At 52.8% G+C, this 18,690-nt stretch overlaps 1 protein-coding gene across 1 annotated transcript in view; it reads left to right on the top strand.

Moving 5' to 3' along the window:
* Positions 1 to 18,690, top strand: part of LOC144503882 (fibronectin-like) — a 153,952-nt gene that overhangs the window by 60,908 nt on the left and 74,354 nt on the right. The window contains exons 16-23 of the mRNA XM_078228909.1: positions 612 to 737; positions 830 to 919; positions 2,098 to 2,295; positions 6,243 to 6,515; positions 8,986 to 9,252; positions 11,127 to 11,221; positions 12,908 to 13,076; positions 17,095 to 17,181. Coding sequence (XP_078085035.1) covers positions 612 to 737; positions 830 to 919; positions 2,098 to 2,295; positions 6,243 to 6,515; positions 8,986 to 9,252; positions 11,127 to 11,221; positions 12,908 to 13,076; positions 17,095 to 17,181 — 1,305 coding nt within the window. The remainder of the gene's footprint in view (positions 1 to 611; positions 738 to 829; positions 920 to 2,097; positions 2,296 to 6,242; positions 6,516 to 8,985; positions 9,253 to 11,126; positions 11,222 to 12,907; positions 13,077 to 17,094; positions 17,182 to 18,690) is intronic.

The raw sequence follows: 18,690 nt of genomic DNA, 5'->3' as shown, positions 1-18,690 counted from the left end.
TCTGTCTGAGAGCACCCGTGTTTGAGTGCTCACATGTGTGCCTGTGTGTGGACATGTGTGGGTGTGCACCCGTGTGTGTGTGCTTGCGGTACTGAACAGAAGAGAAAGGGATTTTCCGGATCTCCTGGGGTGGGATTTTCTGTCCCCGCCCCTGGCGACGGAGACAGCCCACCATTGGCTGCCGCCGGCGGGATCTTTCTGTCCCGCTGGTGTCTATAACATTTTGCGTGGCCTATCCCCTCCGACATCGGGAAGGGGCTGGAAAATCCCGGCTATGCTCTCGCTGATGGTGAAGGCCTGGTCGCCAATGGTGGGAGCGATGGGAGATTTGCCGAGAGGCACAGAAAACTAGGAGGCTTTGGGCGGGTCCAGAGATGAGGAGGGATGTAACGATGGAGAGATTTGTAAAGGAGAGGGAGAGTTTTCAGATCAAACCCTTTAGACAGCGAGAGTCACTGTGGATCATCGAGTAGAACGGTGACTGGGTAAAGGGGAATTGTGGGAATCGGGATAACAGTCATTCGGACTCTAAGCACAGCCATTCAGTGCTTAGAGTCCGTATCCGGAAGGCCATAAGATCTTTTAAATCTCAATTTCCTTTTCACATCCAGATGTTCCAAGCACGGCCACATCAGTTTCAATTCCAAACTTGCTCCCTGGCCGCAAGTACACGGTGAACGTTTTCGAATTGACGGATCAAGGAGAAAAATTGATCCTGACAAAGACGCCAGTGACGGGTGAGTTACCATAGAGACATTCCATTGGTGCTTTCCTATTGGAGGGGGAAGAGCCACTGTTTGACGCTGTTACGTTTTGCCTTTCCTCACAGCGCCCGACAGCCCCACTCAACACACCGTGAAAAAGGTTGGAGACACCATCATGACCATCCATTGGAGCAGGCCTCAGGCCCCCATCACAGGTAGGCCAATGGAGCAGACTTTAGATCCCCATCACAGGTAGGCCAATGGAGCAGGCCTCAGGCCCCCATCACAGGTAGGGTAATGGAGCAGACTTTAGATCCCCATCACAGGTAGGCCAATGGAGCAGACTTTAGATCCCCATCACAGGTAGGCCAATGGAGCAGGCCTCAGGCCCCCATCACAGGTAGGCCAATGGAGCAGGCCTCAGGCCCCCATCACAGGTAGGCCAATGGGGCAGGCCTCAGGCCCCCATCACAGGTAGGCCAATGGAGCAGGCCTCAGGCCCCCATCACAGGTAGGCCAATGGAGCAGGCCTCAGGCCCCCGTCACAGGTAGGCCAATGGAGCAGACCTTAGACCCCCATCACAGGTAGGCCAATGGAGCAGGCCTCAGGCCTCCATTACAGGTAGGCCAATGAAGCAGACCTTAGACCCCCATCACAGGTAGGCCAATGGTGCAGCCCTCAGGCCTCCATCACAGGTAGGGTAATGTTTCCCCCAACGTAATGGCTTTGTGAAATTACCATAGATTTATCCAGCCTGAATCCGAGTAGGAATTCCTCTTGTTCCCCCTTCAAAGGTCAAAACCTTCTGCTGTTGGTCCTTTGGGAGGTTAATAAACCCTGCATGGGTTTTCTCAAGACTAATATAGACATACAGAGTAATACAGCACAGGCCCTTCGGCCCAACTGGTTCATGCCGACCATGGTGCCCTTCCAGCTAGTCCCAGTTATCCGTACTCGGCCCATATCCCTCCTGTTCCTAGATATTTTCCGTTCAGTCCCTTGAAGGGCTCAGGCCTGTTCACCAGAAGGTTCTCCGAAGGGCCTCTATCGTCAGGAAGGCATCTTTGAGCAGAGGTCAAAGTTCATGTCCCTCGATACTCTTAACGTTGGTGCACGCCTGGGTAGAGTTGGAATTGGCAGGGATCTGCGTCTATCTGAGGCCTGTTGGCATGGGGTATTTGAGCTTGATCCCAGCGGTGGTCGCTGCCCGGGGGACTCAAGCCCCTGCCACCATCACCCTCCACCAGGGGATGAGGAGGGAGGAGATAAACTGAGGGGCAAAGTGTGACGGGAGGGGGTGGGGGGGTGGGGGATTCGCGGATAAGAAGTCAAAATGGCAAATTGCTGGCAGGGGGTGATCGCTAACGGTTTGCCCTGTGCTTGGATCTAAAGGTTACCGTGTGGTATACACACCGTCAGTGGAAGGTGCCAGTAGCACGGAGATCATTCTGCCCAGCACCTCGACTCAGCTGACTCTGAGCGACCTGTACCCCGGCGTCCAATACAACATCAGCATCTACGCCGTGGAGGAGAACCAAGAGAGTGTGCCCCTGGTCATCCAGCAGACCACCACCGGTATCCCGCACCCAGGTACCAAGCGAAGGCCCAGAGGCTGGGGTGTGGAGGCGGGTGGCATCTGAGAGTAGGGAGGTGCAGGGGCGGCATCCGCGGGTAGGGCAAGGTGGCCACATGTGGATGGGCAATCTGAGAAAAGAAAGGCAGGCATGACGCGGCAAAGAAAGGATGGCAAAGGTTGCCCTTGTGTTGAGTTTTCTGCAGGGAAAGGGCAGCGGTTTCAAGGGAGCGCTCCACAGACCCGGGGTGAGATTTTCCAGACCTTCCCGTGGTGGGATTTTCCAGTCTTGCCAAAGGCAAAACACCCCCGCCCCCCGCCGTGGCGGGTAGGGCAGACAACGTAAAACATCGTAGACTTTGACGGGACTGACCAGCGGCCAATGGCGAGCGAGCCTACCCCGCGGTCTGGCGGGAGTGGGATTGCAGCTCCCGATTTGTGCTGCAAGCCCACTCCCGCCAACTCAAACCCTTCCCACCATCCCCGATTCGTGTGCGACTGTTCGGAACACCCCACACTTGCCCGATCGTTCACCTTGCGCTGTTTCCCATGAGCCTTTTAGACAGAGCCATGACCTTGACTTCCTGTGGCTCCGGAACAAGACCCTTGTTTAGGTGTCAGAATGGGGAGCGGTGTAAACGCACTTGAGCATTGACACCCCCACTGGTTGTGTGTCTATCAGATGGCCTGTCAATCCAATGCCCTTTCAGCCATCTCAGGGGAAGGTAAGGGATTCTGTGGAACCATTTTGAAGAGGTGATGAATTCTCCCCACCGCCCTGGCCAATATTCATCCATTAACCAACATCACTGAAAGAAAGACAATCGGGCCATTATAGCAGTGCCCTTTGCCAGAGTTTACTGTGTGCAAGTTGGTAGCCATATTGCCCGCATTACAACAATGACGCTCCCAAAGTATTTGATTGGTTGTCGCACATTTTGGGAGGGCCAAAAGTCAGGAAAGAAATGTAAGTTGATTCCTTTCAAAATGGAAATTGCCACAGCGATGCGTCTTCGAGTGACAGATGGCCTTACACTTTGCCCCATGACCCCACCAAAGGTCAGGGTGCGGACCTTGCGATTTAGAATCATGGAATCTAGTCAGCCCATCGAGTCTGCACCGACCACAATCCCACCCAGGCCCTATCCCCGTAACGCCACATATTTACCCTCTTAATCCTCCTGACACTAAGGGACAATTTTTAGCACGGCCAATCAACCTAACCCACACATTTTTGAAGTGTGGGAGGAAACCGGAGCACCCGGAGGAAACCCACGCAGACACGGAGAGAACGTGCAAACTCCGCACAGACAGTGACCCGAGCTGGGAATCGAACCCGGGTCCCTGGCGCTGTGAGGTAGCAGTGCTAACCACTGTGCCACCGTGTCACCACAGTTTGAATGCCTTCAGATGGCTTGGCCCTGTGTCCAGCCGGTTGGGGGAGGGGGAGGGGGGGGCGTGTGGCGGAGGTGAGGTGTGGGTGAGGTGGGGGTTGGGGAGGTGGAGTGAGTCGGGGGGGGTGGGTGAATCCAGGGACCTGTTTGGTTTGAGGTGCAGAGGAAAAAACCTTGAAAGAGAGAGAGACAGAAAAGAAACGTGCATTTGTATTGTCCTCTACGCGTCCTCAAAAGCTTTCCGCTCAACGAAACCCCTCTCTGAGGCAGAGAGAGAGAAAGGACGGGGGTCAGGGACAGTCTCATGTGGAGTCTCATCACCAGCTAATCAGTTGGCAATGGGCTGCTAATTCGTGGAAAAGATGTTGCAAAAAACAACGACTTGGGCCGTTAAATGACAACTGGGAACTCTTCCCCAGAGGAGAATGACTTTTGTTGCAATCCTTCCCTCTCTCTCTCTCACTCCGATGAAAAACAAGCCGCTTTGAAAATCCCAAGCACAGGGGAAAGGAACAACAGCCTGATGCGGCCTGGACCAGCTGGAGGGGGGGTCAGGGGTCAGCGAGCGGCGTTCCCAAACATCCATCCATTTCAGGCTGATTGCCGAGATCCAGTCCTGACGGTTTCCCTGCGCTTTCTCCGAAATGTAATCAAGAGGTCGCCCCGAAGTGTCAGCTTACAGTTCCCTTGGGAATGGCCGGCAGGCTAGGCCACAGGCAGCAGGAGTCAGGGGGAGGAATGTGCAGAAAGTTCAGGCCTTTGTTTTCTGTCTCAGCCTGGCCTGTTCCAAGGCCGCCGTGACCATATAGGGGCAAAATTCACTCTGCTAGCAATCTGCCTTGTCTGATATAGCCTAATGATACTGGGATTGTGCTGCCTGGTGAATATTTGCTCCACGCAGCCATCTGTCTGTTCCAAGCGTTCCACTGGGAAACATTATTCCTGCTGGAGGCTAAAGTCTGGCTCATTCTGTCGACGGTGCAGGATGTTCCCTCTTGCCTGGAGAAGCACACCGCCAGCCACCCCCCCGCGCTCCCCCGCTCCCCCCCCCCCCCGCCCCTCCACCACCTCCCGACCCCAACCCAGCTCCCCCACCGACCCTTCTGTGTCGACATTTTTCTTTCAGTTCGCCCCCTCTCCCCTTCCGAGGCCTAAGGCCCAGTTCGGAAGCGTGGTCGCCATGGTGACGTAGGGAGGACGCCCGCAGCCCGTTTCGGCACAGCAAGATTCCACGAGCTGAGGCATCTGCGAGAGGGGGGCCCGGGGCAGGGAGAGGAGGGGGACCTCGGCATGGAGGGGGGGGGGTGGAAGGGGCAGGGGGGGGGTAGAAGGGGAGGGGGGCCCCAGGGCAGCAAAGGGGGTGGAAGAGGAGGGGGACCCCGGGGTGGAGGGGGATCCGGGGCAGCAAAGGGGCTGGAAGGGAAGGGGGACCCCAAGGGGGAGGGGGACCCGGGGCAGCAAAGGGGCTGGGAGGGAAGGGGGACCCCGAGGGGGAGGGGGACCCGGGGCAGGGAGCGGAGGGGGGTGGAGCTGCGGGATCACGGGATCCTCTAAGAGGGGAATGTCTTCAATTTGGCCGTCTGCGCGGCTGACCGTGCGGCGCTCCCTCGGCACTGCAGTGCACGGTTTTCAGCTGACGATTCTCGGGCGGGGTTTAAAGGTCCTTTCCGGAAATCCTCCACTGGAAAATCCAAGCCTTTGACTTGCGGCGGGCGGTCGGGGGCCGGTGCAGACGGAGGGGTGCACGGAGAGACAAATTAAGCCTTGGTTTTCCACTGGTGGGAGGGTACATCCCTGTAGATGATTGTTTTGTGTGCAGTACACAGTTAAGACACCGGCCACCTCGTGTCATCACCTAGGAGGTGTGAGCGAGATTGGGAGAATCCTAGTCCAGTAAAGATAATTACCACTAACCCGATGGGTTACTAGTCCAGTAAAGATGATAATTGTTCACCCGTGGATTACTAGGCCAGTAAAGATAATCACCGCTAACCCCGTGGGAGGAGGATGGAGGGAATGTGGAGGGGAAGGGGAGGAGGGAGGGAATGTGGAGGGAAAGGGGAGGAGGGAGGGAATGTGGAGGGAAAGGGGAGGAGGGAGGGAATATGGAGGAGGAGGAGAGGGGGAATATGGAGGAGGAGGAGGGAGAGAATGTGGAGGGGAAGGGGAGGAGGGAGAGAATGTGGAAGAGGAGGGGGGGAGGGAGGGAATGTGGAGGAGGAGGAGGGAGAGAATGTGGAGGGAAAGGGAGGAGGGAGGGAATGTGGAGGAGGAGGAGGGAGAGAATGTGGAGGGGAAGGGGAGGAGGGAGAGAATGTGGAAGAGGAGGGGGGGAGGGAGGGAATGTGGAGGGGAGGAGGGAGGGAATGTGGAGGGGAAGGGAGGAGGGAGGGAATGTGGAGGGGAAGGGGAGGAGGGAGGGAATGTGGAGGGGAAGGGGAGGAGGGAGGGAATGTGGAGGGGAAGGGGAGGAGGTAGGGAATGTGCAGCCGGCTGGGGGAGGTGTGGGGATGACCGGGGCTGTGTATGTGACTGTGTTTGATCTTTCTCACCATCACTCTCTCTTCCAGTTGAGGTGGACACTCCAACAAACATGGTCTTCACCGATGTGTCTGAGACGCAGGTAATTGTGGCGTGGACCCCGTCTGAAATGGAGACCACAGGCTATCGGTTCACCCTGCTGCCCATCAGCATTCCCCAACAGAAGCTCATCGAGGTCCCTCCCTTCACTGCCAGCTACATTGATATCACCAACCTGTTGCCGGGGACCACCTACCGCTTTGAGGTGTACGCCATGAACCGACTGATTGAGAGCACCCCCCTAGTGGCGGAGCACACCACCAGTAAGTACTGAGTCAGACTGAGCTGCCCAGGGCTGGGCCAAGTGACGGGACAATTGGCCTCAGCACCCTCTCAGGAAGGGCGTTGCGGGGGGACAATATCAGCAAAGGCAACGGAGGTGGGCGGTCTGACTCCTGGTCACTGTTTGAGGTAAAAAGGGATTGGGCTCAAATGTGAAGCACCCCACAGCTGAATAGCATCTTGACATGCCAACATGCTGTCTCCCTGATAGAGCGTCTGAACAAAGTACAGGGACAGCTACTGACACTGCGAGAGAGAGAGAAGAGAGAGAGAGGGAGTGAAGGAGACAGTGAGAGTGAGAAAGAGAGAGAGAGAAGGGGGGAGCGAAGGAGCGGGAGAGAAAGGGAGCGAGAGAGTGGGAGAGAAGGAGAAATGGAAGAAATACGATCACATTTTTGTTACCTTGCAAACTCTTCCAACACCAAGAGGCCATTCAGCCCGCAATGGCTATCCTAGCCCTCGCCCTTTGGCAGAGCTCTCCAATTAGTCGCAATGACCTGCCCTTTTCCCCAAATCCTTGTAAAATGTTCCTTTTTGTGTGTTTACCCAACTCCCCCTTTGTTATGGATTCCAGTCAGTGAAAGGGCTGTTGTTGGATTAGAAAGGTGAAGATGTCGCGGGTCTGGAAGGCCTTTCACCGATGTTTCTGGTGTGAGTCGCACGCATTGACTCCTCTCCCATATGCTTGAACTCCCCTCTCCCGAAGCCAGCTGCATCCAACTGTTCACACTTGCCGCTTCAGTGGGGCCTATCGGATTTGGAACCGTCCCAGGGCGCGGGGGTCACAGAGTCATCATGTAAACGGCCATTGGCCTTCCTGCCACTTGGGTTGAGTGCAAGGCTGGGAGAAACTATTTAAAGAACAGACTTGTATTTACAGAGCGGTTTATATAAATCCGGGGCGCCCCTGGCCTTTTTACAACTGAGCAAGAAAGGATTTCATTGATGCTACAATCCCTGTGGGGATGCAGTCTCCTCCCCCACTGGCTCATCTTCAGAATAGTGCCATGGGATCTTTCCCTTGGACTCTGGGGGAGTAACCAGCATCTCAGCTTAACACCTCGCCAGGGAGATTCCTCCTCCTCCAACACTGACACTCTCCCTGATTCTTGCGTGCCGTTCCTGGTGTTTTCCCAAGGTTATCCGCTCGCGATCAAGCACAAGAGAGGGAGCGAGGGAGGGAGAGAGTGAGAAATGGAAGAAATACGATCACATTTTGGTTACTTCTGGAACTCTTCCAACCCCAAGAGGCCATTCAGCCCGCCACGGCTGTCCTAGCCCTTGCCCTTTGGCAGAGATATCCAATTAGTCGCAACGGCCTGCCCTTTTCCCGAAATCCTTGTAAAATGGCGGAAAATCCCACCCGAGGTCAACGGACCGTTGCATGGTCTGTGTCCCGCCCGCTACGATTCGCATGGCGGGGAGGACGGGAAGATTCTGCCCTGGAGTCTCTGTTGAAGAGTTAACCCATTCGTGACATTGTGCTGTTTTCTAAGAGGCTGAAAATCATACAAGCTGCTATGAAAAAAAAAGGGTCTTTTATAAAAGTCTTCACAGATAAGTGCCAAGGCCATTAGTCAGAGAGAATTCATTAAATCAGACATCTGGAACTGGAAATAGGGTGTGGTTAGCACCGCTGCCTCACAGCGCTAGGAACCCAGGTTCAATTCCAGCCTCGGGTCACTGTGCGGAGTCTGCACGTTCTCCCTGTGTCTGCGTGAGTTTCCTCCGGGTGCTCCGGTTTCCTCCCACAGTTCAAAGATGTGCGGGTTAGGTGCATTGGCCGTGCTAAATTAACCCAATGTCAGGGGGATTAGCAGGGTAAATATGAGAGGTTACGGGGATAGGGCCAGGGTGGGATTGTGGTCGGCGCAGACTCGATGGGCCGAATGGCCTCCTTCTGCACTGTAGGGATGCTACATCCACAGAGACCGACACAAACGGGGACAATGAGAACTTGCAACAATGATGGACTAAATCTTCAGGCCGATTGGATGTGGTAATGGAGCAAGTGTAAGGTGATTGTGATTGGTTTGAGTTTCTACACGATGTAACCTTAATCAATAACTCTGAGTGGATAGTGATAACTCCGACACTGTGATTGGTATATGTTAATTACCTGTAATCGAATTTGAAACAATGGGCGGGTTTTTCCGGCCGCGCTCACCCCAAAACCGGAAAACCCCCCTGAGGCGAACGGACTTTTCCATGGTCCGCCGCGATGGGAAAATTCTCCCCCCATAACTGCTTGTGTATCTCTGAATCCTGCACTCTGGCGGGTTGCAGACTGTAACCTGTGACCTTCCAGGATCCCAGCTATACAGCTTGATTACAACAGCTGTTTAAGAGATCTCTGCGACTTGGTCTGGCCACTTGAAGGATCAATTAAAAGGTTGACACCAAAACCCACCACAGAGGTAATCTCTGACATGTTGACTGTTTCTCACTCAGAGATGGATTCTCCAACCAACCTCAGGTTTGATGACATCACGGACACCTCAGTAGTGTTGACCTGGACACCACCTCGAGCCAAGGTTACCACCTACCTTCTGACCTGGGGCCCATCGCTTGAGTCACAACCCAAAAGCGTTAGGTTTGGGCCAGCCACTCCCCGCCGTAAGCTGTCTGGTTTGTCGCCCGGGACTACGTACGTCATCACTCTCACCGCTAAGCAAGGCGATTTAACAAGTTCGAGGGTGCACGAGTCTGTAACAACTCGTAAGTCTTTTGCTCTCTTTGTCTGTTCTGACCACGCTCTCCCTATCTTCCCTTCCGATCCCTTTTTCCTCACCTTGTCATCCCGACAGCCCTCCACCGGCTCGTCCCTGGGCGCCGCTCCTGGGATACTTCATGGGATGTACCAACAACCACTGGGCGCCCACCCGGGAGAACCTTCTGCCAAGCCTTGACACCAGCAAGGCCGAGATCGCCACCAGCACTTAACACCTGAAAATCGAGAGAGGGCTCCCCTACCTCACGCCCCACCCCTCGCCCCACCCCTCCCCACCCTCCACCCCCCTACCCAAACCCCATGCTTGTTGCTGGCCGGGATGGACCAGCCTTGCTCCATTAAGAACACATGCTTGGCATCCACCGTCCTGTGGCTCGACGCACACCAGTCTGAGGCCTCAGGGTGGGTGGTTGTGGGTGACCCAATAATTGTGTTGCAACACCAGCCCTCGTGCGTCGTCCTTGCCCGAGTGCTGTGCACCTCTGATATTAGATTCCAGGTTTCTTCCCCTCCCCCACGACACAACTGGCGCCAAATGCCACAGTAACATTTACAATTTTACAGTTTCGCGAAGGTCTAGAGACCTATAATCGCCTCACCAGCAATTTCCTAATTTGTTTAATTCTTGGGATCGCAATCCGTCAGGTTGCGAAGGATTGTCTTTCTTAAGTCCCGTTACTTTCTCCATTAGAATTTAAAGAATTATTCTAAACCTACCTCGGTTGCCTCCCTCGATTTCGTTTCAGGTTCCTTTGTAGCGCTGCTCATGTTGCCCCCCTCCCCCACTTATTGTCCATTACATGAGGAAATTATTGGCCATCAATTTTGGCCAAACCTTAATGTCAAGTGTTGGCCAACCCAGGGGTTGTGGGGGAGTGGAATCGTTCATGACGATACCCCAGTACCCCTCTGCCGGTGCTTGATATTTAAAACAAGGGTGTAAAGAGACACTGTGCTTGGTGACCTAGCACCAGTATGCACCACACAAAAACAGCCACTTAACTATTCCAATGCCATTTTCCAGCAGTTGGCCCATAGCCTTGGATGTCTTGGCATCGCAAGTGCCCATCTAAGTACTTCTTAAATGTTATGAGGGTCTCTGCCTCCGCTACCCTTTCAGGCAGTGAGTTCCAGGCTCCCACCACCCTCTGGGTGAAAAAATTTATCCTCACATTCCCTCTAAACCTTCTGCCGTGGTGAGCACAGCGACAGGGACCCGGGTTCGCTGTCTGTGTGGAGTCTGCACGTTCTCCCCGTGTCTGCGTGGGTTTCCTCCGGTTTCCTCCCACAGTCCGAAAGACGTGCTGGTTAGGGTGCATTGGCCGTGCTAAATTCTCCCTCAGTGTACCTGAACAGGCACAGGAGTGTGGCGACTAGGGGATTTTCATAGTAACTTCATTGCAGTGTTAATGTAAGCCTACGTGTGACACTAATAAATTAACTTAAACTTACCTTAAACCTGTGCCCCCAAGTCATTGATCCCTCCACCGAGGGGAAACATTTCTTCTAGTCTACTCTATCTCTGTCCCTCATCATTTTATACATCTCTAATCACGCCTCCCTCTGCTCCAAGGAAAACAGCCCCAGTCTATCCAGTCTCTCTCCAAAAGTAAATCTCTCCGGCCCAGGCAACATCCTGGTGAATCTCCTCAGGGCCCTTCTCTAATATCACACCCCCCTCTAATGTGGATTCCAGGTCTACATTGCCAAGGCCCGGTTTGTCAGGCCTGGAAGAGGAACTCAGGAACTGGAGGGGTTTGATCCACCAATCCCCCACTCACCTGCCCTACTCCCGCACAAGGAAACAAGGCCCAAAGCCCACCAAATCTTACTCATTTTGCCTTTTCTGACAACATTGCAGATGAGACAGTGGGCCCGATACCTAACTTTAACACCGAGGTGACCGAGACGGCTGTCACCATCACCTGGGCACCCATGCCCAAGACAGCATTCAGGGTAAGGGCATCAAGGCTTTATCGGTTTTAGAATGGAAGGAAAAGCGGAATGTTTGGCACCAGGTATACAACGGCAGGGTGGCACCGTGGTTAGCACTGCTGCCTCACAGCGCTAGGGACCGAGTTCGATTCCCGGTTGGGTCACTGTCTGTGTGGAGTTTGCACGTTCTCCCCGTGTCTGCGTGGGTTTCCTCCGGGTGCTCCAGTTTCCTCCCACAGTCCGAAAGATGTGCTGGTTAGGTGCATTGGCCATGCTAAATTCTCCCTCAGTGTACCCGAACAGGGGCCAGAGTGTGGCACTCGGGGATTTTCACAGTAATTTCATTGCATTTTAATGCAAACCTACTTGTGACACTAATACATAAATTTTGTGGGCAGCACAGTGGCACAGTGGTTAGCACTGCTGCCTCACAGCACCAGGAACCAGGGTTCGATTCCCGGCTTTGGTCCCTGTCTATGTGGAGTTTGTACGTTCTCCCCGTGTCTGCGTGGGTTTCCTTCCACAGTCCAAAGATGTGCGGGTTAGGTGGGTTGGCCATGTTAAATTGCCCCTTATTGTCAGGGAAACTAGCCAGGGTAAATGCATGGGGTTATGGGGATAGGGCCTGGGTGGGATTGTGGTCGGTGCAGACTCGGTAGGCCGAATGGCCTCCTTCTGCACTGTAGGGAGTCTATGATTTCTATGAAAGTGCTTGAATTGATTTAATTTATTATTGTCACGTGTATTAGGATGCAGTGAAAAGTATTGTTTCTTGCGCATTATACAGACAAAGCATACTGTTCATAGAGAAGGAAAGGAAAGGGTGCAGAATATAGTGTTACAGTCATAGCTATGGTGTGGAGAAAGATCAACTTAATGTGAGGTAGGTCCATTCAAAAGTCTGATGGCAGCAGGGAAGAAGCTGTTCTTCAGTCGGTTGGTACGTGTCCTCAGACTTTTGTATCTTTTTCCCGACGGAAGAAGGTGGAAGAGTGAATGGCCGGTGTCCTTATTTATGCCGGCTGCTTTTCCGAGGCAGCGGGAAGTGTAGACAGAGTCAGTGGATGGGAGGCTGGTTTGCGTGATGGATTGGGCTACATTCACGACCTTTTGTAGTTCCTTGCGGTCTTGGGCAGAGCAGGAGCCATACCAAGCTGTGATACAACCAGAAAGAATGCTTTCTATGGTGCATCTGTAAACGTTGGTGAGAGTTGAAGCGGACATGCCAAATTTCCTTAGTCTCCTGAGAAAGTAGAGGTATTGGTGGGCTTTCTTAACTATAGTGTCGGCATGGGGGGACCAGGACAGGTTGTTGGTGATCTGGACACCTTTGGGCTTTGGGTCATTTTGAGGTTGGAATGTTCTGGCTGTTCACGTTGGCGGGATTTCCCGGTCATACCAATGCCAATGGAAAAGTCTGGAAAATCCTGGCCATTTCTAGCATAAGAAGTAGAGGGTCGGAAGCCAAACGACACTTTGGAAATACATTCTGGTCTGGATTACCCAGCCTCAAAGGGTTTGGAAGCAGATTTAACAGGAACTTTCAAAAGGGAATCAGAGAGTTATTCAGAAAGAAGATTGTACAGGCTGTGGGAATGGAGCTGGGGAACGGGGGCTAATCGGATAGCTCTTTAAAGAGCGGGTACAGGCAGGATGGGCCGAATGGTGCTGTGTGATTCATTGATTCTCCTCCGTCGTTCCTATTAGGTCGGAGTCCGGCCCAGCCAAGGCGGAGAACAGCCTCGGGAAGTAACCAGTGACTCTGGAACCATCACGATCTCCAGCTTGACCCCTGGCACCGAATACACCATTTCCATCACACTGCTAGTGAACGATGTGGAACATGACATTCCCATCACCAAGACTGTGGTCACCGGTGAGTCCATCTACACCTCTCGCAAGCCCTGAGATGTCTCCACTGCTCCGATCCTGCTCTCTTTGCGCAATCCCTTCATTTCCTTGACACCAAGATGGCCACCCGGCCTTCATCTGTCCATCCAGGCCCGGAAGCTGTGGAACTCCTTCCATCAAACCTCTTTGTCCCTTCTGTCTGAAAGCACTCCTTAAAACATCCCTCTTTGAAAGAGATTCTGGTTGTTTGCCCTAATAACTCCTTTTGATGACTGAAATCTGACAATGTTCTATTCATGAGCTATGAGCAATGTCAAGTTCACAAATGATCATCTTCCTGGCCTTTTAATCAGCCAAGATCCCCTCGGATTTGTGATTTCTGTTATTTTTGTTCCTATGAGACCCGTTTAGCTGGAAGTGGAGTGCCTCTCCGGATTTTCATGGTGCATTCCCCTCAATGAGGATAGAAATCATGAGGGAAGGAGAATGGACGGTGTACAATGGCCGCACAAGGAAGGGGGAATGGACGGTGTACAATGGCTGCACAAGGAAGGGGGAATGGACGGTGTACAATGGCTACATGGGGGAGGGGGAATGGACAGTGTGAAATGGTGGGATGAGGGAGGGGGAATGGACACTGTACAATGGCCGCCTACCCCAGATCTTTCTCACCTCATGGTTTGTGATAATTGCAGTAAGAAGTTTAACAACACCAGGTTAAAGTCCAACAGGTTTATTTGGTAGCAAAAGCCACACAAGCTTTCGAGGCTCTGAGCCCCTTCTTCAGGTGAGTGGGAATTCTGTTCACAAACAGAACTTATAAAGACACAGACTCAATTTACATGAATAATGGTTGGAATGCGAATACTTACAACTAATCCAGTCTTTAAGAAACAAAACAATGGGAGTGGAGAGAGCATCAAGACAGGCTAAAAAGATGTGTATTGTCTCCAGACAAGACAGCCAGTGAAACTCTGCAGGTCCACGCAACTGTGGGAGTTACAAATAGTGTGACATAAACCCAATATCCCGGTTGAGGCCGTCCTTGTGTGTGCGGAACTTGGCTATCAGTTTCTGCTCAGCGACTCTGCGCTGTCGTGTGTCGCGAAGGCCGCCTTGGAGAACGCTTACCCGAATATCAGAGGCCGAATGCCCGTGACCGCTGAAGTGCTCCCCAACAGGAAGAGAACAGTCTTGCCTGGTGATTGTCGAGCGGAGACAATACACATCTTTTTAGCCTGTCTTGATGCTCTCTCCACTCCCATTGTTTTGTTTCTTAAAGACTGGATTAGTTGTAAGTATTCGCATTCCAACCATTATTCATGTAAATTGAGTCTGTGTCTTTATAAGTTCTGTTTGTGAACAGAATTCCCACTCACCTGAAGAAGGGGCTCAGAGCCTCGAAAGCTTGTGTGGCTTTTGCTGCCAAATAAACCTGTTGGACTTTAACCTGGTGTTGTTAAACTTCTTACTGTGTTTACCCCAGTCCAACGCCGGCATCTCCACATTGTGATAATTGGACAGAGCGACCCTGAGGAGTTCAGTACGGACGGGCTGCTAGCGTCGTGTTATTTTTGAGTGGGCATGGAAGGAGTTTTGTTTTAATATAATTGCAAAATACTGCGGATGCTGGAATCCTGAAACAAAAACAGAGAACGCTGGAAAACCTCAGCAGGTCTGACAGCATCTGTGGAGAGAGAATAGAGCCAACGTTTTGAGTCTGGATGACCCTTTGTCAGAGCTTTTTTTAAAAATCCAATTGTAGAATCTATCCCTGAATGGGAGATGGGAGTTAGAGTCCACGATTCTCCCCTGCTTAAAGACTCTTCACTCTGTGTGGAGTTTGCATGTTCTCCCCGTGTCTGCATGGGTTTCCTCAGGGTGCTCCGGTTTCCTCCCACACTCCAAGAATGTGCGGGTTAGGTGGATTGGCCATGCTAAATTGCCCCTTAGTGTCAGGGGATTAGCAGGGTAAATACAGGGGGTCATGGGGATAGGGCCTGGGTGGGATTGTGGTCGGTGCTGACTCGATGGGCAGAATGGCCTCCTTCTGTACTATATGATTCACTGATATCTAAGATAACACTACCAGAACCAGTCACCTGGAATTATAGAATAATATAACACAGGAGGAAGCCATTCAACCCATCCTGCCTGTACCTGTTACCTGCCCTGTTTTCGCCTGGTCCGTTGTTGGAGTCAGAGGGCTGGATCTAATACTCCCAAAGCAGGCAAGCTTGGAATTTAGTCTGGGAGTCTTTTGTGTCGGCTACGATGGGGGTGGAAGGCACCACTTGAAAGCTCCTCTCCAAAGCCCACCCGCTAATCGGCCTTCACTGTGGCTGGGTCAAAACCCTGGAACTCCCTCCCTAACAGCACTGTGGGTGTACCTACACCACACGGACTGCATCCATTCAAGAAGCTGGCTCGATCGTCACGGTAACTTCACTGCACGTTGACGTAAGCCTACTTGTGACGTTAATAATGAAACTTAAACCTTCTCAAGGGGCAATTAGGGAAGGGCAATAAATGCTGGCCTAGCCAATGACATCCACACTCTGAAAGAAGGAACCAAAACAAGGGGCTTAGCGGAGACCTTTGATTCCTACCATGTCTGAAATTCTGTCGGAGAAGGTCCTTCTTTGTCTTTTTATCTTTTTTTTGAGATTTCAATTAAATGAAAAAGGCTGATTTGGAGTGGAGCGGGAGTGGGGGGGGAGCGGCGCGGTAGCACAGTGGTTAGCACTGCTGCTTCACAACTCCAGGGTCCCGGGTTTGATTCCCGGCTCGGGTCACTGTCTGTGTGGAGTTTGCACATTCTCCTCGTGTCTGTGTGGGTTTCCTCCGGGTGCTCCGGTTTCCTCCCACAGTCCAAAGATGTGCGGGTTAGGTTGATTGGCCAAGTTAAAAAAAAAAAATTGCCCCTTAGAGTCCTGGGATGCGTAGGTTAGAGGGATTAGCGGGTAAATATGTGGGGGTAGGGCCTGGGTGGGATTGTGGTCGGTGCAGACTCGATGGGCCGAATGGCCTCCTTCTGCACTGTAAGGTTTCTATGATTTCTATTCTATGAATTCCAGCCGTGACCTACTTCCTGTTCACAGATTCTGCCCCTTTTCCGCATGGCATCAAGAGCACTGATTGGATGTGGAGGCCTCCCAACCCACCCCTGCCCCCGCCAGGCTTTGCTCCTCTAATTGTCCGCCCCCCCCCCAATCTGACGACATGTGATTGGGCGAGTGGTGCCACCATGGGCTGGAACAGCACCCCTGGCCCCCACCTTCTCCCCGGCTAAAATCCAGCCCGTAGTCATTGGAGCAGTGAAGGAGACCCTTCAGCCCGTCAGATCAATGCCAGCTCTCTTATCGAGCAATGCAGAATACTGAAAGGCCTGGATAGAGTGGACGTGGGGAAGATGTTTCCATTAGTCGGAGAGACTGGGATCCGAGGGCACAGCCTCAGAGTAAAGGGATGACCCTTTAGAACTGAGATGAGGAGGAAGTTCTTCAGCCAGGGGGTGGTGAATCTGTGGAATTCATTGCCACAAAAGGCTGTGGAGGCCAGGTCATTGAGTTTATTTAAGACAGAGATAGATAGGTCTTTGATTGGTAAGGGGGTCAAAAGTTACGGGGGAAAGGTAGGAGAATGGAGTTGAGAAACTTATCAGCCATGATCGAATGGCGGAGCAGACTTGATGGGCTGAATGGCCTAATTCTGCTCCTATATCTTATAGTCTAATGCAGCAAATCCCATTCCCCTTCCCCAGCCTCACAACTCAAGGCCCAACTGTTTCTGCCCCTCCTTCCCGATTACCTGTGTCTGAACACAACCACCCCCGCTCCCTTTCTCCCACACGTGCTCCGATCTCTCAGGATTTCTGGGAGTTTCTTCTTACCTGGGCGTGGGATCCGTCAGGATGTTCCTGCGCAGCATCTTGGGATGTGTTTTTTTTTACCCAGGTAAGCGGTGCTATATTAATAGTGGCTGTTGCTGTTCCAATTGCTGTTGTACCAAACTCACTCTCTCCCCCTGCGTCCTTTCTCTAGAACTCTCCCCACCCATCAACTTGGATGTCCAAACCAACCACGGCACCGGGCAACCGACGGTGACTTGGGAAGTGGCACCATCATCAGGTACGGGCCAGCAAAGAACGGGGAGCGTTGACCGGGGGGCGGGTGGGGGGGGGGGAGGGAGAGAGCTTTCCCTCGGGAGGCAATGGGAGCAGTCGTGCTCCGAGGGACATTTCTCTATCGTTGCTGAAGCAGGAGGTATGAGCTGGAATTTTACCGCCTCGCCCACCCCGGAATCGGACGGGCGAGGCTCGCAGAACGGAATTCTCCGTTGGCCTCCGGCAGGATTTTACGAGGCTCGCCCAAGCGAGGTGATGCAATCCCCACCATGGTGTTGGAACCTGGGCGCGCGCCCATCGACAGATGCCAGGTTGCGCAATTTGGAAAGGGGGCCCCAATTTACGTCGCGCAAAAAAAGGGATGCTGATTGGTTGGCAAGTTGGTTGATGGGTCGAAGCGTTGCCATGGGAAATGCACCAGGGAGCCCATTGGGGCCCAATTTTCCCATCCCAACCGCCACGGAATCGTAGCAGGCGGGACACGGAGCAGACAAAGGTCTGTTGACCTTGGACAGAATTTTCCAGCATTGGGGTGAGTGCAATGGGAAAATCCCACTCGTTACCCCCCCAATGCTTTCGTTTAACTTGACAAATGTGTGTAGGTGTTCCTTCCTCCCGCAGAGGGCTGTTTATGAATATATGCAGCCTCTCAAACAAGCATAATTGTGCCACACTGCCAGTGCTGTTTCTCAGCACACTCATGATTGGGCAGTCAGTGCTGTCTCAGTTGGGGAAACTCAAAGAACAAAGAGAACAAAGAACAATACAGCACAGGAACAGGCCCTTCGGCCCTCCAAGCCCGCGCCGCTCCCCGGTCCAGGATTGAATCCTGAATCCAGGATCCCCGCCCAATTTTCCAGTTTTTTTCCAATTTTTTTCCAATTTCCCAACTCATCTAACATTCAACTCTCTGTGGCACGCTCCACATCGGAACCAGAACGTCTGCCGTTTCTTAAACGTCCTCGCAACCCAACAACATTGGTGTTCTGTTTACCAGTCATAACCATGCCTGACTGAAATGTTCCTTTCAGAAATTATCCGCCAACTGTTAGCTCCTGAGAAGGACACCCACCTTCCTTTAGCAGCAGAATAATACTCAAGTGCCATGCTCCTGCCATTTTCCGACAGGTTTACCATGAGTAGTGCCAAGCTTATTGTTGGTTAAGCTCATGGTTCCATCAGAAAGAAGGTCACACTGTTTCCTCTCACACCTGGGCGTCGAGTTTGAATTTTCTATGTATCCTCCTGCCTGTACTGCTTCCAGTCCTCCTCACATTGTGTCACACAGCCCACAAAGAGGCCCATCGGCCCATCATACCAAGAGCCACTTTCTTCCACTGGCTTCTCTCCTGGTAACGCCACCGTCTTGCCATGCCGGTCTCCGGCCCCTAGCCAAAATCATTCGCCAACCGCCAGGCCTGCCCACCACCTCCCCCCATCCTCGCCCCTGTGCCCACTCATCGTCGTGGATTAACAAATCGCTGTGCCTCTCCCCGAGGTTCGCTCCTGGCCT

The sequence above is a fragment of the Mustelus asterias genome, chromosome 14, assembly GCF_964213995.1.
Source record: "Mustelus asterias chromosome 14, sMusAst1.hap1.1, whole genome shotgun sequence".
NCBI classification, from domain to species: Eukaryota; Metazoa; Chordata; class Chondrichthyes; order Carcharhiniformes; family Triakidae; genus Mustelus; species Mustelus asterias.
The sequence above is the reverse complement of the archived record's forward strand: the minus strand, read 5'-3'. Positions and strand labels throughout refer to the sequence as shown.